This window comes from Notolepis coatsorum, assembly GCF_963971535.1.
Source record: "Notolepis coatsorum genome assembly, chromosome: 17".
Lineage (NCBI taxonomy): Eukaryota > Metazoa > Chordata > Actinopteri > Aulopiformes > Paralepididae > Notolepis > Notolepis coatsorum.
This window is the reverse complement of record NC_140181.1, coordinates 13,283,906-13,306,562: the sequence shown is the minus strand read 5'-3', so window position 1 is coordinate 13,306,562 and position 22,657 is coordinate 13,283,906. Positions and strand designations below refer to the sequence as shown.

The 22,657-nt window shown below is 45.9% G+C and overlaps 1 protein-coding gene across 2 annotated transcripts in view; it reads right to left on the bottom strand.

Annotated features, from left to right (window-relative positions):
- The window catches only part of flna (filamin A, alpha (actin binding protein 280)), a 161,371-nt gene that overhangs the window by 112,132 nt on the left and 26,582 nt on the right, over positions 1-22,657 (bottom strand). For both annotated transcript variants that reach the window (XM_084332810.1, XM_084332809.1), the window contains exon 2: positions 17,514-18,038. In XM_084332810.1, coding sequence (XP_084188936.1) covers positions 17,514-17,898 — 385 coding nt within the window. In that variant the 5' untranslated portion in view covers positions 17,899-18,038. The remainder of the gene's footprint in view (positions 1-17,513; positions 18,039-22,657) is intronic.

Genomic DNA, 22,657 nt, shown 5'->3' with positions numbered 1-22,657 from the left:
TACATTTGTAAAATGACGTGCAACCCTATAGTTTCACCCAGTGTTGTATGAGACGTATTCGGCGTATGGCTGGATGTACCGTGAAGTCGCGGGACGAATACCCGTACCGTTACACCCCTAATATCTGTACATATCCCTTACTAGTTACACTGCTGGCCAGTATGACTGTTTTTTGATACACCTGTATCACTGTACATATTAATACTACAACTCTGTACACATACATCTGATTAGTACCATTACACAGTAGTACTAATTTATATATTTTATACCCAGTTTAATTGCCTGTACATTGTATATAACTATTGCACTTTACTGTTACATTTGCACTCTGGTTGGATGCCACACTTCTTTTTCTTTGTACTGTACTTGTGCTGCGTGATGACAATACATTTTAATCTAATCTACATGTGATGCAGTAGGATGTTTCTGGCAGGAGCCCATCTAGGGACAAGCTTCAGACCTGCAGTCAGGAACAACCTCAGGAACCACCAAGACGTCTTCATGGTCACACTGTTTGAACAGCAGTGAGGAACTGTGTGTGTGTGTGTGTGTCTGTGTCATATTACAGTAATCCATCTAATTTTTCTAAATTCAAATCGTCCCTTCATGCACATTCCCAGCAGCTGTGGTGATTCTAACTGGCAGAGTGGAGAAAGTCAGTCGGGTTCAGTTTGGCAACAAGAAATATCCTTTTGTTTTCTCGGTTTAGAAGATTAATCTATGTTCTGCTTCACTGGTCGAGAGAGAGAGACAGACAGACAGAGTTATTGATGCAATATAGATCATGACTTAAGACTTGACCTCCCGTCACGAGTCTATCTGGAATGTTCCTGAGCTGCTGGATGAAAGTCCTGAAACTGAACAAAGAGCATCTGAGATAAACGATGGACGATAAGACTCTTCCAGAGGGAACTAGACCGGCTTACGTTGCTAATGAAATGAACAACAAATAACTTTTATATTAGATTCAAATGTATTGTCATCATACAGCACAAGTACACAAGTAAAGAAGTTTGCCATCCAACCAGAGTGGAAATGTAACAGCGAAGTACAATAGTAATATATATGTACAGGTGATTAAAATGGGTATAAAATGTATAAATTAGTACTACCGAGTAATAGTGCTAATCAGATGTATGTACAGAGTTGTAGTATTAATACAGGTATAAAGACTCTATGGTAGTACTAGTAAGTCATACTGGCCAGCAGTGTAACAAGTAAGAGTAGATAAAGGATATGTACAGATAATAGATATATATAGATATAGTATTATTATGTACAGAGATACAGGTATAAAGACACTATGGTAGTAAGTCATACTGGCCAGCAGCGTAACTAGTAAGAGTAGGTAATAGTCAGGGAATATTATCAGATATTTGGCCAATCTTGGAATAAATTCCTTACCAAGAAATGTCTTCACCAATGTGTTTGTAAAGGTGTCTAATAATAACACAAACAGATTTAAATTCAACTCCCATAGGCCTCCCTGCCTTTTCTCAGTCCTTGCCCCACAATGGTGGAATGAACTACTACCCACCCCAGTTAGGACAGCCGAAACCCGTCCCATCTTTCACCGTCGACTAAAGACGCACTTCAACCATTATCTAAAAACATATATATATATATATATATATATATATATATATATATATATATATATATCTAACCCTAACTAACCTTACTGTCATGCACTTGTCCTAATAAACTAACCTACACTGTAGCACTCAACACTTTGATCAACATTGTTACTCAGCTGATGGAGTTGTATCCTGATGACTTGTCGTACAGAACTAGTAAGTCGCTTTGGATAAAAGCGTTTCAGCTAAATGACTAAATGTAAATGAAAACATGCGACAGCTGCTGGAAGTTAGAGTACCCGGAACCTTATCTGTGAACATTTTTAAATGTTTCTTTTTTCCTTAAGCACCTTGTGAGGCATCAAACTATGGGTTTTTTCATGATTCTGAATTGATTGCAAACATTTTACTTTGCACTCAAAGCACTCCTTGGTGGGAAAAAACTGCCACACCCACTTTTCCCGCTCATCGCCAACCCTTTTGTGTGTGAAAATAAATATGACTGGGTGCATTAAAAAGTAGCTTTATTAGTTTATTCACGTACATGCCATGGTAACAACTCATTGTTTACTGGTAACTGTTGTAGTTGGTTGGCGTTTGCAGCAAGTGAGTGGTAGGTGTCAGACACGCTCAAGCCATTAACCCTCTCCTGTGTGGATCATGGACCGACACAATAGACTCCACATACATCACGGTGACCCAGTGCGTCCACATTTTTATAGGATTCTATCACATTTTCATAACAATAGCGAATATTACTTACCCTGCACCGTTTTCATTGGGGTTCTTACAAATTAGCGATGTTTTGTTTGTCCTTTATATGCGGATAACATTCAAATGGTACAATTTAAAGGGGAACTCCACTATTTTGGGAAATTAGCTTATTTAACATCTTCCCTGGAGTTAGACAAGAAGATGCATACCTTTTTTGTCTCTGTGCGTGCATTTTAGCTTTGGGAATAGACGCTCCGTTAGCATAGCTTAGCTTCATCACTGGAAGTGAGGCAGGACAGTAGCCTTACAGTGCCTTACAGTGTATTGCAAGGTCTGACATTGACCAAACTTGATATGCATGACCTTGGTGGGCTCTAGGTCAACTCCTGCAAAGGGGGTCAATGTCAGACTTTGCAATCAAAAGTTAGGGGGCTAATAACCCTTGCCATAATTTCAGTGCGCCCCCTAACTTTTGATTGCAAGGTCTGACATTGACCCCCTTTTCAGGAGTTGACCTAGAGCCCACCAAGGTCATGCATATCAAATTTGGTCAATGTCAGACCTTGCAATACACTGTAAGGCACTGTAAGGCTACCGTCCTGCCTCACTTCCAGTGATGAAGCTAAGCTATGCTAACGGAGCGTCTATTCCCAAAGCTAAAATGCACGCACAGAGACAAAAAAGGTATGTATCTTCTTGTCTAACTCCAGGGAAGATGTTAAATAAGCTAATTTCCCAAAATAGTGGAGTTCCCCTTTAAATTGTACCATTATGTTCCCGTTTTAGACAACAAACATAATGCTAATGATACACTTGTTAAGATAATTAGTTTACCATTCGCGGTCACTGTACTGACGTCGCATTAATAGTTTACCGCTGTTCAGATCGCGTCAAATAATAGACTCGTCCCAGTGACCTGTGACCTGTGCTAACGCTCTTGGGAAATGTATTGTTGTAGTTTTCAACATTTTCACATTTTAATTTTAAACCAATGCTGCCATCTACTGACAACAGAAAGTGTTGTGTAGCGTCACCTTGAGAGGCACTTCCATAAACACCGTCGCCCGAAAGACATTCTAGAGATTCCCACTTTTTACTGGGAATGGGGCGTGGCCGTATTTGGTCCCAGACAATAAGAGTGGCTGCGATTGGTCTACGTTCCGTTATATCAAATAACAATATTCACCAGTCAGCAAGATACAAGATTTTACATCCGATATTTTTTACAACTGGAAAATGTCATGTCACTACATTGATAATATGCATATATAAATAATATATAGGGTGTGTACCATCAAGGTCAATGAGAAGATTCACCCAAACTCACTCTGGCATATCCCGTTGGGAGAAAATTATCAATCGAGACAAGCTTAGAGTATGAGCCGACTCCCTTCCCCTTGTTCAGTAACAAAGACCAGAGAATGAACATGGCAGGCTTTTCAAAGACCAGTCTGAAGGAGTTGACCGATCCACTTGACCTCACTAACCCAGCCCTGGTCCAGCCTGGCTGATTTTTTATATTTCCCTGACTATAAGGGATATGTACAGATATATATATATAGTAACTAGTAGGGGTGACCCCCTATTAGTCTTATAGTCGACTAATCGATCGAAACGAGCCGTAGTCGACTGCCAACCTATTAGTCGAATAAAAATAATAAAAAAATTGTAAAATAAAAAAATAAAATTATAGGTTTTTTTGTATCATTCTTTCCAAAAGAAAAAAAGCCTAGAAGCGTGGCTAACGCTAATGGCACGCATACCAGAGGCTAACTGCCTAAGAAAACAGGCACAGAGGCACTGAAAGAGGATTTCACCCGTCTAATGAACACACTAGACTAGACAAATGCTTTTGCAGAGAACAAGAAGCCTTCCTTCGACTCCTTCAGACATTAAGCACCCCCCACAGCCCAAATGGAATGATAAAAGAAAAATAATAATAATAATAAATTATACTTTCATAGTCGACTAATAGTCGAATATCGGCTAATTTCGGCCAATCATAGTTGACTATCCAAATCCTTAGTCGGGGACAGCCCTAGTAACTAGTAAGAGTAGGTAAGGGATATGTACAGATTAATATAGTATTAATATGTAGTGATACAGGTATAAAGACAGTACAGCAGCGTAACTAGAGTAGGTAAGGGATATGTACAGATATTTGTACAACTTAATTGACATCTGCAATCTCTGAATCCTGCTGGAGCGAACAACATACCACGCATTCATGGCAGACTGACGGACAAAGAAGAGCAGAAAGACAGGACAGAACAGGAGTCTCCAGATGAACCCCCCCCCCCCCCCCCCCCCCAACGCTGTATATATTTAATTTCCCGAAAGAGTTCCTCCACTTGAGATTGTTGAATTCATATTTCTAAAAACTACAAAGATGATGTCATCATCCTCATTGTTTTTTACAAGTCTCTTGTTTTGGAATGAAAACATTAAAAGTTTAAACGGGTTTTAAAGTAGACGACAGTATCACTGGTGGTCACCTGCTTCCTACTAGGGGTGGGCGTGAATAATCGATTACTCACGGCTATGAGAAAACTCCATCTTTCAGCCAACAGCAGCCAGCTAGCCAGCTACTGCACTACTTTATTATTTTTTTAAATGCCCATTCCTACTTCATACCCATTCGTTAGGGAGAAAGAGACACTGGGACCATCATCAACACAACACAGACGGTCGCGCCCGAGAGAGTATGCAGTACTGGACGACTGAAGGGGTGAGTGAGTTGGTGACAGAGGTCAGAGGTCACTCAGTTCAAGTGATCAGATCAGATGCGTGTCCGGACATCACCATGGGTTGCCGCGGTAACAACGTTGGGAGTCAGTAACTAAGTAACTAACCGTGCTGCGAGTGATGATGCAAGAGACGCTTTGGAATCCCGTCACAGCGCCCAGACGCTGAGACACATCTGTAGAAACTAGGCTTGGGCGGTATTACGACATATACAAATCCCCACGGTATGATTTTCAATACCGTCAAAAATACAGAACCTCCCCCCCCCCCTGCTGATGAAAGGTGTGATGTCAGAAAGGTATGAAAAAAATTATACCGCCCATTCGCCCAAGCCCAGTAGAAACTTGCTTGCAATCGCATTATCCCCCCCCTCCCCCCACTTTCTAAAAATCAAATCTGGATACAATATGATTATTTCCAAAACGTGATTTGGGAGGGTAGTCTGAGCAGGACAGAGTGAACAGAACAGTGTGAACAGAACAGAACAGTGTGAACAGAACAGGACAGAACAGAACAGTGTGAACAGAACAGGACAGAGTGAACAGAACAGTGTGAACAGGACAGAACAGTGTGAACAGAACAGAACAGAGTGAACAGAACAAAGTGAACAGGACAGAACAGTGTGAACAGAACAGAACAGAGTGAACAGAACAGAGTGAACAGAACAGAACAGAACAGAGTGAACAGAGTGAACAGAGTGAACAGAACAGAACAGAGTGAACAGAACAGAACAGAGTGAACAGAACAGTGTGAACAGGACAGAACAGAGTGAACAGAGTGAACAGAACAGAACAGAACAGAGTGAACAGGACAGTGTGAACAGGACAGAACAGAACAGAGCAGAGTGAACAGAACAGAACAGAGTGAACAGAACAGAACAGAGTGAACAGAACAGAACAGAGTGAACAGAACAGAGTGAACAGAACAGAACAGAACAGAACAGAACAGAGTGAACAAAACAGAACAGAGTGAACAGAACAGAACAGAGTGAACAGAACAGAACAGAGTGAACAGAACAGTGTGAACAGGACAGAACAGAACAGAACAGAACAGAGTGAACAGGACAGAACAGAGTAAACAGAACAGAACAGAGTGAACAGAACAGAACAGAGTAAACAGAACAGAACAGAACAGTGTGAACAGGACAGAACAGAACAGAACAGAACAGAGTGAACAGAACAGAACAGAGTGAACAGAACAGAACAGAGTAAACAGAACAGAACAGAGTAAACAGAACAGAACAGAGTGAACAGAACAGAACAGAGTAAACAGAACAGAACAGAGTAAACAGAACAGAACAGAGTAAACAGAACAGAACAGAGTGAACAGAACAGAGTGAACAGAACAGTGTGAACAGAACAGAACAGAGTAAACAGAACAGAACAGAGTGAACAGAACAGAACATAGTGAACAGAACAGAACAGAGTGAACAGAACAGTGTGAACAGAACAGAACAGAGTAAACAGAACAGAACAGAGTGAACAGAACAGTGTGAACAGAACAGAACAGAGTGAACAGAACAGTGTGAACAGAACAGAGTAAACAGAACAGAACAGAGAACAGAACAGAACAGAGAACAGAACAGAACAGAGTAAACAGAACAGAACAGTCTGAACAGAACAGAACAGTCTGAACAGAACAGTCAGAACAGTCTGAACAGAACAGTCTGAACAGAACAGAACAGTCAGAACAGTCTGAACAGAACAGAACAGTCTGAACAGAACAGAACAGTCAGAACAGTCTGAACAGAACAGAACAGTCTGAACAGAACAGAACAGTCTGAACAGAACAGAACAGTCAGAACAGTCTGAACAGAACAGAACAGTCAGAACAGTCTGAACAGAACAGTCTGAACAGAACAGTCTGAACAGAACAGAACAGTCAGAACAGTCTGAACAGAACAGTCTGAACAGAACAGAACAGTCAGAACAGTCAGAACAGAACAGACTGAACAGGGAGATCAGTCTCCACTCCTTTATCTGTGGGAATACTTGCAGCTCCATCATCATATATCATCATTGCATCAAGTGTTGTTGTGCAACATGGAAAACAGAGCTAGTTGCTCAACAGGCCGGAGTCTCGACAGGTACAGGGAGGAGGAGAGGAGAGGAGAGGAGAGGAGAGGAGAGGAGAGGAGAGGAGGAGAGGAGAGGAGAGGAGGAGACAGGGAGGAGAGGAGAGGAGGAGACAGGGAGGAGAGGAGAGGAGGAGACAGGGAGGAGGAGAGGAGGAGAGGAGAGGAGAGGAGAGGAGGAGACAGGGAGGAGAGGAGAGGAGGAGAGGAGGAGACAGGGAGGAGAGGAGAGGAGGAGAGGAGAGGAGAGGAGGAGACAGGGAGGAGAGGAGAGGAGGAGAGGAGAGGAGAGGAGGAGACAGGGAGGAGAGGAGAGGAGAGGAGAGGGGAGGAGAGGAGGAGACAGGGAGGAGAGGAGAGGAGAGGAGAGGAGGAGACAGGGAGGAGGAGACAGGGAGGAGAGGAGAGGAGCAGACAGGGAGGAGAGGAGAGGAGAGGAGAGGAGGAGACAGGGAGGAGAGGAGAGGAGGAGACAGGGAGGAGGAGAGGAGAGGAGAGGAGAGGAGCAGACAGGGAGGAGAGGAGAGGAGAGGAGGAGACAGGGAGGAGCAGACAGGGAGGAGAGGAGAGGAGAGGAGGAGACAGGGAGGAGGAGACAGGGAGGAGAGGAGGACAGGGAGGAGGAGAGGAGAGGAGAGGAGCAGACAGGGAGGAGAGGAGCAGAGAGGACAGGGAGGAGGAGACAGGGAGGAGGAGAGGAGAAGAGCAGACAGGGAGGAGGAGAGGAGAGGAGCAGACAGGGAGGAGGAGAGGAGAGGAGCAGACAGGGAGGAGGAGACAGGGAGGAGAGGAGCAGACAGGGAGGAGGAGAGGAGAGGAGCAGACAGGGAGGAGGAGAGGAGAGGAGCAGACAGGGAGGAGGAGAGGAGAGGAGCAGACAGGGAGGAGGAGAGGAGAGGAGCAGACAGGGAGGAGGAGAGGAGAGGAGCAGACAGGGAGGAGGAGAGGAGCAGACAGGGAGGAGGAGAGGAGAGGAGCAGACAGGGAGGAGGAGAGGAGCAGACAGGGAGGAGGAGAGGAGAGGAGCAGACAGGGAGGAGGAGAGGAGAGGAGCAGACAGGGAGGAGAGGACAGGGAGGAGGAGACAGGGAGGAGGAGACAGGGAGGAGGAGACAGGGAGGAGGAGACAGGGAGGAGAGGAGAGGAGGAGACAGGGAGGAGGAGAGGAGCAGACAGGGAGGAGGAGACAGGGAGGAGAGGAAAGGGAGGAGAGGAGTGGAGCAGACAGGGAGGAGGAGACAGGGAGGAGGAGAGGAGCAGACAGGGAGGAGCAGACAGGGAGGAGAGGAGCAGACCGGTCAGACCCGTTTCAACACCAGGCCGTGTGGAGAGACTAGTGCCGTGTCACCGTTACTGAGCAGGACGGGCTTCATCACGTACAGTACAGGTGAAGCACCGTGGCGTGAAGACAGAGTTCTGCAGGGTTCAACAAGTTCAATTCAACATTTAAGACCTTTTTAATAAATACCACTTAGAGCCAGATTTAAATGTTCTTTTAAATTCTGGGGAGCCACAAATTGGAATTTGCTACCTTCACAGCTAAAATGCATCAGCAATTTTAAGAAAAAAGTTAAATCATGGCTCCTCGACAATGTCAAAAACTAGATTTTTAAAATGCATGAAAATTTTGTCTGATACATTGTTGCCCGTGGCTACGTTTGTACTGCATTTAAAATGTTCATGTCTATGTAGTTTGTCAAATTGTTATTTATGGTCATGTTTTGTATCACTTGTCTGTCTGAGACCAAGGACCACAATGGAAATAAGTCTTGACTTTTTTGTGTAGCATCCTTGACGTTTTTCTGGAATCTTGTATTTTTTTTTTAAATGTCTAATCAAATCAAATCAATACGAATTTCACCAATATATATATTTATTATACATTTTTAAGGCCTTTTGAGAATTATGAATTTGATACCCTGCACAAGCATTTAAAGTTATGTTAGACGAGACTCGGCCGGTTGGTTACTGGCTCTGGGGCGACGCCCCCCTTAACTGACCTCAGACCAGCCTCTAAATGGTAAATGGTGCATTTATATAACAGCTTTTATCCAAAGCGCTTTACAATTTTGTTCCTCACATTTCACCCATTCACTCACACATTCACACACCGATGGCGGAGGCGACCATGCAAGGTGCCGACCTGCTCATCGGGAGCAATTAGGGGGTTAAGTGTCTTGCTCAAGGACACTTCGACGTGCTACCTGGGAGGAGCGGGAATCGAACCAGGAACCCACTGGATTACCAGACGACTGCTCTACCTCCTGAACCACTGTTGTTGCCCCCATCTGATCAACTGCTGTCAGAGCTCCATGATTAAAACACACTCCGATGGCGGAACAGGCCAAGTGAAAGGATTGAACTTGTTGGAACACAGGGGTGATGAGCAGTGGAGGGGAAAACACACCAACACCCCCGATACTCTCCTGTCCCCTTGGAGACGTGCACACACACACACACACACAGACACACACACACACAAGCATGCATGGCACACACCCACATTCCTCTGGCTGACTGAGCAAGAGCTGTCCTGACAAAGGCTCGGCTTTATGGAAGAGATAAATCAACAAGATGGAACACAGCATCTGGCAGAGCTCACAAACACAGAATCAATCAGCTTTCGGACACCAGTACATACACGTGCACACACACACACACACACACACACACACACACCTTCCTTTTAGGCTTTAAGCACTTGTTTATAGACATGTTTTTCTCCTTAAAAAGGCACGGCGAGGGATCCAAACAAAACAAGTGGGCAGCAGCCCCACCCCAAAGACAAGGAATAACAATCTCATGAGACCAACACTATAGACAACAGGTTGTTATGACCTGTAGACCAACACTAGACTAGGCCTGGGCGATATATAATATGGTGGTGGTGGGGCTGATCTCTAACAATGACGAGAAGGCCCATCGGGAGGAGGTTGATGAACTGGCACACTGGTGCCGGGGTAATAGCCTACTCCTGAACATTGGTAAAACCAAGGAGCTGATGGAGTGGAATTTAGGTGAGTACAGCAGGGGACACACACGCCACGCCACTGTGGATAAACGGGGCTATCGTAGACTGGGTGAGCAGTTTTAACTTAAGTACCTGGGAGTCCACATCACAGAGGACCTGACATGGTCAACTCACATAGCCACTCTGGTAAATAAGGCGAAACAGCGCCTCTATCACCTGAGACAATTAAGGAAGCTCAGAGTATCGGGGAAGATACTCCAGTCCTTCCTTCTATTCCGGGGCTGTGGAGAGCACTCTCTTATTCATAAAGTCCTGCACATAAAAATGTGTAGATATGGTGCACATAAAAACCTTGTAAATCATTTTTCGTGCAAAGAGTAAAAGCCTACCAGTTTGTATGTATTCAATGTCTCTTTCAACCAAGAGAAGGAAAGTATCATTTAAGAGGGTTGTGTATAGGGCTGGGCGATAAAACAATAACGATAATTATCGCGATAAATTATTTCCTCTAAATAAACATGAAACGTGGTCGCAAAGTTTCGATATATATCGATTTTCCAAGCTTGGATATCAGCACACGCACTAACAACCAATCAGGAATAGAGCTACGTTACGTGATGACGCGCTTACGCACCACAGCTCCAGATGTGCTACTGTTTTGGTTTCGATTTCCGAGGAGATTAGTTTAGCAACTTTAGTTAGGAAAATGCATGAAAATTCCAGTGAAGGAGATGGCGACAGCGAAGGAGATGACAACCCTACGCCTACCCTTTCGACGTCGGCAGTATGGACACATTTTGGCTTTTTAAAGTCGGACAAAAATCAGAGCAGCGTTCGCTGCAAACTGTGTCGACGACCGGTGCTAACAAAAACGGGGAACACAACAAACATGTTCTATTACCTAAAAGTTTATCACTCATTAGAGTACACTGAATGCAAAGGAGTGGTGGCGTTAGCCGACAGCCACGAACAAGAACCATTGAAGTTCGTGCTGCGCCTGGAACTGATGCAACTACCTATGCAAGTACCTCGCAGCAACAAACGCTAGTGTCTGCTTTTACACTCTTTTACGACAAAATCGAAGAGGCACAAAGACATTACAAATGCAATAGGTTTTTTTATCGTAAAAGATAAGAGTTCCATTCTTATAATGCATATGATCCAGTGGCGGTAGGTTGCCCCCTGGTGGAATATAATAATCTATGCACTGGGCCCGGGGCGGTTACTGCGTTAGAAGAAGGTGCGGACTGATGACGACATCAACTCGAGACGAGACATTCAGTTGTTTTGGCGGTCGGAAATCACCCATAATCACAAGAAACATTCATTCAGACAGTACAGTTGGATCTAACAAAATGGATTTATATGGACACATTCATGGAGAATTCAAGCCGGGACCACAAAGCTTCTCAAAGGGTTGGCTCGACACACGACGATAATTATTTCATGTATATAGACGATAATTATCGATATTGAGTGATATGAAAATTATTTTATCGTGATAACGTATTTGGCCATATCGCCCAGCCCTAGTTGTGTATTCTTAAAACATGTAAAAAGGTAAGAACTAGAGGGCGGCTACGTGGTGTAGTGGGCAAGGCGCTCGCCACGAATGCAGAGACGCTGGGCTGGCCTGTTCGAGCCCAGCGCTCCACATTGCTTTCAGTTTAGCTGGTCGTTCGTACCAATACACATTGGCCGTATTAGGGGGTGGGAAACTGATGGGTGGGGATCGGGCGTTATGGACAGCGACTCCTACAGGTCGGTTGGTGCGCCTGCGCAGTAGAATCAGGAAATGTCGGGGGCAGCGTGAGCCTCCCACGCGTTACTCCTCGCCACTGAGAGATCGAGCTGCGCAGGTGAAAAGATGCGACTGCTGTTACCTCAAGTACCGAAGGGGACTTGTGCTATGTATGACTTAGTCCACATTGCAGCCGGCTTGTGGGAGGCAAGAAACAGCGTTTGTGACAGGGGAGGGTTGAATTGGATGATACGAAATTGGGATGGGAGAAAATATAGAAAAATGGGAGAAAAAGTGGATAAAAAAAAAAAAAAAAAAAAAAAGGTAAGAACTAATGTAAAAGCTAGATGTGTTTACATTTTGGGAGTTAAATTATGGAATAGCCTTAGTGACGGGTTGAAGTTGTGTACTTCTCAGGGGAGATTTAAAAAAGCCCGGCCTAAAGGATCAAATAATTCAGGAGTACAACCTACAGTTCGGTCGGGGCGCCTGCACAGCGAGGGAAGGATCTGGAGGGATCCACATGTTACACTCTCCCAGGGAGAGTCCACGCTGCCAGGTGAAAAGAAGCGGTGGGCTGGCTACACATGTGTCAGAGGAAGCATGCGATAGTCTCCGCCCTCCCAGACCGACGGTAGCGGGTAGAGTGCGCAACGACCAGGAAGGGGATTGGGAATTGGCATAACGACTAACATTGGGAGGGGAGAAAAACAGAAAAAGGGGGAAAAAGATCATTCAAAAAAATAAAATAAATTGTATATTGTATAGTAGTGTACATAGGAACCGCAGTGCCTTTAGCACATGGAATTTAGCATGTCTATTTATCATGCACATCTTATGTCTTCTTATTACCTGTTTTTTTATGTCTATTCTATTATTGTATCAATGCGGGCATGACCACCTGCATTTCACTGTATGCCCTGGTATGTATGTGACAAATAAACCTCTTGAATCTATATCGAGTATACTCCATATATCGCGGCTTGTTCTACATGATGTAGTAAATTACTATATCGTGATCGAGTATATGTTGTCACGTCGCGGCTGAGATGAGACTTGCTTTAGGGCAGAGCTTTCCTCTCATTTCATTATAGACACAGACCAGCGCGGACCTTCAATGACGTGCAATTGAATTGAATGGACGCGAGCAACAGGCTAGCGTTAGCCGCTAACCCTGGAAACGCTCACGGCGGAGTGACTCCACGACACCAGTTCCATTAGTGAGGAAAGGGGGGGGGGGGTGTTATATTAACAAGGCTCGACAACAGAGGTTCAAAGATAACTTCACATTTATTGGCTTCACGTAGTGGGTCTGGCCGGAGCAGTGTGTGGGCGTGGCCGGAGCAGTGTGAGGGGGAGGGGGCTTTACATAGTGGGCGTGACCGGAGCAGTGTGAGGGGCAGGGGGCTTTACGTAGTGGGCGTGACTGGAGCAGTGTGAGAGGGAGGGGGCTTTACGTAGTGGGCGTGTCAAAGAGTGTCGGCACCGTCTAAACTATTTTCAATGTTCCGTCATCTAATATTATATCTGCCATTATATCTGCCATAACCTTTCCTGATATTTTTTCCTGGTATCATGACAACACTAGTGTCTGTACTTCCTGGTATCGTGACAACACTAGTGTCTGTACTTCCTGGTATCGTGACAACACTAGTGTCTGCACTTCCTGGTATCGCGACAACACTAGTGTCTGCACTTCCTGGTATCGTGACAACACTAGTGTCTGTACTTCCTGGTATCGTGACAACACTAGTGTCTGTACTTCCTGGTATCGTGACAACACTAGTGTCTGTACTTCCTGGTATCGTGACAACACTAGTGTCTGCACTTCCTGGTATCGCGACAACACTAGTGTCTGCACTTCCTGGTATTGTGACAACACTAGTGTCTGCACTTCCTGGTATCGCGACAACACTAGTGTCTGCACTTCCTGGTATCGCGACAACACTAGTGTCTGTACTTCCTGGTATCGTGACAACACTAGTGTCTGTACTTCCTGGTATCGTGACAACACTAGTGTCTGTACTTCCTGGTATCGCGACAACACTAGTGTCTGTACTTCCTGGTGCCTGAAGGTCATGAGATACAAGGAGGAGTCTGTGTTCAGAGAGAGACCAGAGTTCTGAAGAAGAGGTTTGTAGAGAGGGTTGTGAGAGAGAGAGAGAGAGAGAGAGAGAGAGAGAGAGAGAGAGAGAGAGAGAGAGAGACCACCACGCATCATGCCGGGGGCTCTGCTGGTAGTGTGGTAGTGTGGTAATGTGTGGTGAGGCTTGCCGACTGGGTGTGTCCATTTTCCGCAGCAAAAGGAGGAAGTGATGGAGGGAGAGACTCCTCTCATCTCCGGATCAAAAAATGACTCAAGGAGGGAGCGACTAAGAGCATGAGTCAGCTGGAGAGAGAGAGAGAGAGAGAGAGAGAGAGAGAGAGAGAGAGAGAGAGAGAGAGAGAGAGAGAGAGAGAGGGAGAGAGAGCGGGAGGGAGGGGCGGACAGACAGGCCTGCGATGGGTCATCGTCTGATAGCCTGGCTGGCAGCATAGCACGGGCAGGCAGACGGACAAAAGACAAAGTGACTGACGGCAAGACTCTCATAGAACACGTGTAGAAACCTCCCCCACGCCTCCCGTTAGTTCCTCGTCGTCTACGAGGGGCACCCCCCCGGGGCGCGTGTCTCGACGTGCGCGGGTTCATTAGAGATTTAGAACGTTAAGACATATTTAGAATGTTAAGGCAGTGTTAAGACCTGTTCTCCTCTCCTCTCTCCCTGCCTCCTCTCCTCTCTCCCTGCCTCCTCTCCTCTCTCCCTCTCCCTGCCTCCTCTCCTCTCTCCCTGCCTCCTCTCCTCTCTCCTCTCCTCTCTCCCTGCCTCCTCTCCTCTCTCCCTGCCTCCTCTCCTCTCTCCCTGCCTCCTCTCCTCTCTCCCTGCCTCCTCTCCTCTCTCCCTGCCTCCTCTCCTCTCCCTGCCTCCTCTCCTCTCTCCCTGCCTCCTCTCCTCTCCCTGCCTCCTCTCCTCTCTCCCTGCCTCCTCTCCTCTCCTCTCTCCCTGTCTCCTCTCCTCTCTCCCTGCTTCCTCTCCTCTCTCCCTGCCTCCTCTCCTCTCTCCCTGCCTCCTCTCCTCTCCCTGCCTCCTCTCCTCTCTCCCTGCCTCCTCTCCTCTCTCCCTGCCTCCTCTCCTCTCTCCCTGCCTCCTCTCCTCTCTCCCTGCCTCCTCTCCTCTCTCCCTGTGTCCTCTCCTCTCTCCCTGCCTCCTCTCCTCTCTCCTTGCCTCCTCTCCTCTCTCCCTGCCTCCTCTCCTCTCTCCCTGTGTCCTCTCCTCTCTCCCTGCCTCCTCTCCTCTCTCCCTGCCTCCTCTCCTCTCTCCCTGTGTCCTCTCCTCTCTCCCTGCCTCCTCTCCTCTCTCCTTGCCTCCTCTCCTCTCTCCCTGTCTCCTCTAGTCTCTCCCTCATCAAGGACTTTGTGTTGAAACAGGAGGGAAAACGACTTGCTAAGGCCTTAAGACACAAGATACACCACTAAGGTACCCATGTACATGTCGAGGTACTTCCCAAAGGTCAGTGAATACCACGACCACAACACCAGAGGGAGCTCCACAAATCATGTTCAAACAAGGGACTAAACACGTGGGAACGCCCTACCCCACAGCCGTAAAAGAATGAATCCCATACCCACCTTCAAAACCGCTCCCAAAGAGCACCTACGGGAGGCTGCAATTCGAAACTGGCCACCGTAAATGTCCAACCCCCCCCCACCCACCCCCTCCTAATGTACAGTTTCCTCGTATACGTATATATTTACTGTTAGGATCTGTTTAACAGTACTGTATTATTTGCATATCTTGTATGTCACAAATGTAACAGTACTGTATACCTGTATGTCACGTATGTCAGAAATGTCAAGATGAATTGAAAATGGGGGACCCTGATGTAAACAAGACGAAAGTCTTTCTCTGGTCTGCATCCCCTTAACAATTGTGTGTATTGAGCTGTACTGTACCCATTCTGCAATCTGTTAATAAAGTTTTCAATCAATCAATCAAAACACACATGCATGCGAGAGGGTATGGAGAGAGAGACGTGAGGGACGCATGCCCCCTGGGAGCAGGAGGACCAATCATCTCTGATTCACAGATACCCAGCCGGTGGCTCATTCTCTACTGTGGTCCCCCCCCCCCCCCTCTCCCCCCTCGGGAGTACACTAACCAGAGAATAGGTCTATAAGGTCAGCTACAGTGGCATGACTATGTACGAGTTAGTTATTGTGTATTGAATGTGTTACTGGTGATCGACAGTCCATAGTTAGCCATACAGTACAGTACAAGTTGTGACTACATTGATTCGCCTGCTGCTATAATACTACACACCTCACTGCAGATGAATAAAGAAACTATTAAAATAATAGTGTCGCGACAAAAAGGCAAAAACCCCATTTCGAAATCACACAAACGTTATGTCACAGAACATGGGCCCAAGTTACTAAAAAAAGCTCCTAGATCCAGCCAACTGCAGCAGAGACAATAGGGCTGCGGTGTGCCTCCCTCCCTCCCTGCCTCCCTCCCTGCCTCCCCAACAGTCCCCACCTCGCCCACTAGGCCTCAGATACAACCAGGACCGTGGAGTTCTGGTCCAGCGGCCCCGCGGGGAGCAGCAGCGAACAGAAGCCCGGGGCTCAACCCTCCTCAACCGGGGGAACAGAGTCCCGAGAACAGCGACGCCGCGCCCCGCAGGAACAAAGCGAGCAGAGATGTTGTTCTCTCGCAAAAATACTTTCTCTCTCTCGATCGCGTCGCCTTTTGCACAGAATTGCGGTTCATTCATATTATTATTATAGAGGAGAGGAGGGGCTGGACTGTTTCCTACAAGCGTTGGGAAAGACTTCTATCTTATATTATTAACAACAGGAGAACTTTGCATAACTGCATCATTCCGCTACTTCTTCTCCGTCAAGAAGACTACAGCCCCGCTGCTGCTCTGAATGAATAAATGATTGAAAACTTTATTGAACAGATTTGCAGAATGGGTACAACAATACAGTACGGCTCAATAAACACAATTGTTACGGTGCAGGCAGACCAGAGAAAGACTTTCGTCTTGTTTACATGATCAGGGTCCCCCATTTTCAATTCATCAGGACATTTGACAACATGATGCACCCCCCCCCCCCCCAACCCCGAAGACATCCACGTTTAACCCGTTCATTATTACAAACTCTGTGTGACACAACGTCAGCCTGTTTCTGCTCCATTTATATTTAATCGCTCATCATGCTGCGAGTCGTGCAAACAGATTGATTGATTTGATTGAAAATTGTATTAACCAGATGGATGGGCAGAATGGGTACAATAATATACAGTACGGCTCAATACACACAATTGTTAATAAGGCGGGGGATGCAGACCAGAGAAAGACTTTCGTCTTGTTTACATCACCAGGGTCCCCCATTTTCAATTAATCATAGATGGAGAGAGGAGTGTCACACACACACACACACCTGTGATGAAGGTGAGGTGATGAAGGTGAGGTGAGGAGGATGAGGAGGGGGGGGGGTGTAGTAGTGCGTAAAGGTGTGTTAACCCCTTGAAGCGAGACGCACCGTGTGAAACTCCTCTATAGGAGGAGGAACATTAAAAAAAAATAAAAGTTAAATAAAAGTTAAAAATAAAATAAAATAAAATAAAAAGTGCCACCACCCACCTATGGACACCAGCTTGATGTTCTCCCGGTCCAGGAACTCCAGCGCCACCGACACGTTCTCCAGCTGCATCTGGCGGAAGGTGGGCCGCTGGTTGTACTTGCGGAACATCTTCTTCTGGCTCAGCGTCTCCAGCAGCCCGATGAGCCGCAGGCCGTCGCCCAGGTCCGTCTGCAGGTTGGCGATGCGCTTGTTCACGCACTTCAGGTGCTCGTTGCACCAGCGGGTGAACGTGTTCTGTTGGATCTTCTTCCACGGCGCGTCGTCGGCCAGGTCCTTCTCCGTGGCGGGCATGTCTGCGTCCTTGTTGTCCGGCGGCGGCGGCGGGCAGAGAGCTTGGGGAGCGGGGCTCTGCTGGCGGAGTGGGCGGGGGTGCTGGGCGCTCATCTCTTATGCGCTCTGGCGGCGGCCTGCCGTTCGCTGCTGCGCCGGGGAGGGGTGGAGTCTGTGTGGGTCTCTCTCTTTAGGGCCGCTCCCTCTCTCCCTCTCTCTCTTTCTCCTGCTGCTGCTGCACTTTCTCTCGGTCTCTGTGGGGGAGAAAAGCGGAGAGAAACAGATTAAACACGGGGATAGAGAGAGAGAGAGAGAGAGAGTATAGCCTGCAGATAGCGATTTCGCACAAAGTATAGGAGGCGGCGTGTGTGTGTGTGTGTGGCGCAAACATGGCTGAGTCACTACTATCCCGTTTCACTCAAGTTTTCGGTCGACAGTGTGTGAATCCATGACTGTACTCGCCAGTCACTTGGAAAATAGTGTTTGATTATTATTATTATTATTACAACATGGATCATCAGAGCAATAAAACTGGGGGGGACAAACGGGTCTTATTTTTCCGGCCCTTTTTTTGACTGGCCCTGAAGAACAAAATAATGTTTCGTGTTTGTTTGCCTGGAGGAGATAATAACTGCTGTAGTGTCTGGTCTGGAGATTGTAGTAGTAACCCAAGGTCGGGCTTCTAATAGTAGTATAGCTTCATCAGCTATTTCTTTGCTAACAGTTTTTTTTTTTTTTTTTTACACATTCATTCTTGCTCTTTCTCTCTCTCTAGTCTATATATCTCACGCGCACACACACACACACACACACACACACACACACACACACACACTCTTCTAGGGGCTGTGTTCTACCTGTATGCTCCTGAGATGAGGGTGGATGAAGACACGCCCACATTCTAACTTTGATTGGCCCCAGGGTTCAGAAATAATTGGAGCCACAACCCTCTCTCTCTCTTCCCTTTCTCCCCCCCCCCCTCTTCTCTTTCTCTCTCTCTCTCCTCTTTATCTCTCTTCTCTTTCTCCCACCTCTTTCTCTCTTCCTCCCTCTCCCTCTCTCTTCTATTTCTCTCTTCCTCCCTCCCTCTCTCTATTTCTCCCACTCTCTCTTCCTCCTCCCTCCCTCCCTCTCTCTTTCTCTCTCCTCTCTTCTTTCTCTCTCTTCCCCCCGCCCCATGCCCCCTTTCTCCCTGTCCCTCCCTATCTCTGGAGCCACAACTCCCCCCCCCTCTCTCTCCCTCCCTCCCCTCTCTCTCTCTCTCTCTCTCTCTCTCCTTGTTTATACAGGCGATGGAAAATAATCCATGAATATATAGACATCGCGTTGTGAGCAAGAGCCTCATTAAATGCAACATACATCAGATATTTTCTCTTAATTAAATGTCCTCTCTTCGTCACAGACCTTATAGTGCGTGAACAAGTTAAACACACAGATATTCATAGTTTTCCATCATGTTTGTCCTTCCTGTGTTTGTCATAGTAATTGAAAAGGATATGAGATCATGCCCCCCCCCCTCTCTCTCTCTCTCTCTCTCTCTCTCTCTCTCTCTCTCTCTCTCTCTCTCTCTCTCTCTCTCTCTCTCTTTCTCTCAATCTCTCCCTACCTCTCACCCCCCCCCCCCCCCCTCTCTCTCTGATCATGCAGACTATGGTAATGATAGGTAGTAGTATATCCATATATTCTCAGGTCTTAATATATGACGATATTTGCAATATATGGCATGTTTGTGTCCGTTTCACACACTTTTAAAACACATGAATAACTAAGCAAATATTCCCGATTCAACGTGTGTCATAGTAGCCTACTTGACCTATAACTCAAGCTCCGCCCCCCTCTTTTCTTGATAATACAATCACAACTGTTGCTTGGAGGAGGCAACAGCAACGGTTCTGATTGGAGGGTGACGAGCAGAGGGCGGGGCTTGAGCTAGATGGATTGAGAGGTGTGGAGGTCCCAGGTCTAAAGGCCGGCCTGGAGTAAACATTATATAAACAAACAGCGGCCGGCCGTGCATGACATCAGCATGACATCACCAGCGGGGGAGGAGCGGTGGCTCCTTATAAGGGCAGTGATGTGTTGTTTGTGTTTGTGTGTGTGTGGCTGGGCTTGTGCTGGCTTGTGTGGCTGGTGTTTATGTAAGTGGCTGTTAGTTTTCATTATCTCTGTGTACACGTGTATAAAGCATGTGGATCTGTGTGTGTGTGTGTGTGTGTGTGTGTGTGTGTGTGTGTGTGTGTCATGCTGTGTGTATAGAGTGTTATCTCTGAAGAGGTCAGTCTGCAGGTCAGTCATACAGTGAGTGAGTCTAGACCCCCCCCCTCTCTGTTTCTATAGCTACAGTTAATACACAAAGTAAGCTTTTCTATAACAAACTCTTGGCAGACAGTGTGCTTTACAGCTTTACATCAGAGACACCTGCTGCCATGTGTAGGTATCACAGTGTACTGTGTGTAGATCAAGATATCAACCAAAGCTTTGGAAGCAATAACATTCAAATTGTATAGATTTATGTTTTATTTTTTATTGCACATTACTTTAGTTACATTCCATAATGATGCACACAAACAATCTTATTTTTATTGTACAACGGCATATAACAAAAAAGATTTAAAATAAAAAATAAAAAATAAACATTCTTTCATTTGGCGGATTTATACATACAAATAAACAGGATAGTTAAATAAGCTCGATTCTTGCTGGGAAAATAAGAAAAGAGACCAAAAGACCAAAGCATTAGAAAAAGGCAAAAAGCCAAGACAAAACAGAGAATATACCTTCAGACATTACTGTAATAAGAGTAACACTTTGAACTTATATATCATCTTCATCCTCCCTCAGACCCTTTAAGTAGTCCAACACCGGTCCCCATGTGTGCTGTATGTGTGTGTCATTGGAATTTCCCCAAGGGGATTAATAAAGTACATCTTATCTTATCTTATTTTATGTCTTATCGAACACCTTTCTCCATCCTGTATTTTTAAATCTAAGCCTCTCTAAGTAGAGGGTCTCACACAGCTCTCTCATCCACATTTCAAATGAGGGTGCTGCATCAGACTTCCAGAGTCTCAAGATGAGCTTTTTAGCCAATAGATATAGATTTATGTTTGTGTATGTTTTTATTTCTCTCTTTCTATGTAGAATTTACTGCTACATCTAGCACCTTAGTAAAGTTCAGCACCTTAGTAAAGCTCAGCACCTTAGTAAAGTTCAGCACCTTAGTAAAGCTCAGGACAGTGACTGTAGAGAGAGAGAGAGAGAGAGAGAGAGAGAGAGAGAGAGAGAGAGAGAGAGAGAGAGAGAGAGAGAGAGAGAGAGAGAGAGAGAGAGATGCGCTGACTAAATAGTCTGAGCTGACTAAATAAGGAGCAGAGAGCAGTCAGTAGCCACAGTGGTGGACGCCAGCCATCTAGGAATGTTTTTCCCTGTGCAGTACGTATGTGTGAGTGTGAGTGAGTGTATAGACCCATGTGAATGTGTGTGTGTCTGTGTGTCTGTGTGTGTCTGTGCGTATGTGTGTGTGTGTGTGTGTGTGTGTGTGTGTGTGTGTGTGTGTGTGTGTGTGTGTGTGTGTGTGTGTGTGTGTGCGGTTGGGGTAGAATCTGAGGAATGCCTCCCCAATAACAACCCCACGACCCCCAGCCCTTAATGACCCCCCCTCCAATAAAACAAACCATTAATCTAATACTCACACACACGCACGCACACACACACACACACACACACACACACACACACACACACACACACACACACACACACACACGCACGCACGCACGCACGCACGCACACACACACACACACACACACACACACACACACACACACACACACACACACACACACACACACACACACACACACACACACACACACACACACACACACACACACACACACACCACTGCCAACAACACTGTGCCATTTAAAAACAACAGAACAATAGTCTTACAGTTATTAGTCATTTAACAGAGGTCCCTCGATGCATAATCTGCTCCATTTTCAATACGTTCAGTTACTTCAATAACTAGACGGTGGCTAGAATAATAATACAGAATAATAATACAGAATAATAATACAGAATAATAATATGGAATAATTCTGTGGAAAAGCAGGGGAACAGCAGAGCAGGTAAAATCACACCGCAGTCTTCGACCCAGAGATACCCTGCACTCAACCAGGCTCTGTGTAGAGCTTAATGTGGGGGTCAAAGGTCAGGTGGGGGTCCATCTTTATGCCCAGGTTAGTGATTACAGGTGAGAGGGCGAGGTTCTGGCTGGAAAAGGTGATGCTGGTTATTGGAGATGATACTACTACTACTACTGCTACTACTACTGCTACTGCTGCTACTACTACTGCTACTACTACTACTACTGCTGCCACTACTACTACTACTACTACTACTACTACTGCTGCCACTACTACTACTACTACTACTACTACTACTACTACTACTACTACTACTACTACTACTACTAGGGATGCACCGATATGAAAATTGGCCGCCGATACCGATACCGATTGTTCAACTAACACTATCGGCCGATACCGATACCGATACCGATATTTGTATATTTGTATATAAGTATTTGTAAACTTTTTTTTTTTTTTTTTTTTTTTTATTAAACTACTGTATATTTGTATGTGTATGTTTGTATTTGTAGGCCTCTTTACTTACTTAAAAAAAGGAAACATCAAGAAATATGTTTATGGTATCACTGATCCCTCTCCCAGTATCGTCTGGCGGCCTGCAGAGGGATACTATTTTCTCAACCAGAGCTTTCAACCAATGCAATGGAACCATTTTTGCGGCCTGCAGCGGGATACTATTCTCTCAACCAGAGCTTTCAACCAATGCAATGGAACCATTTTG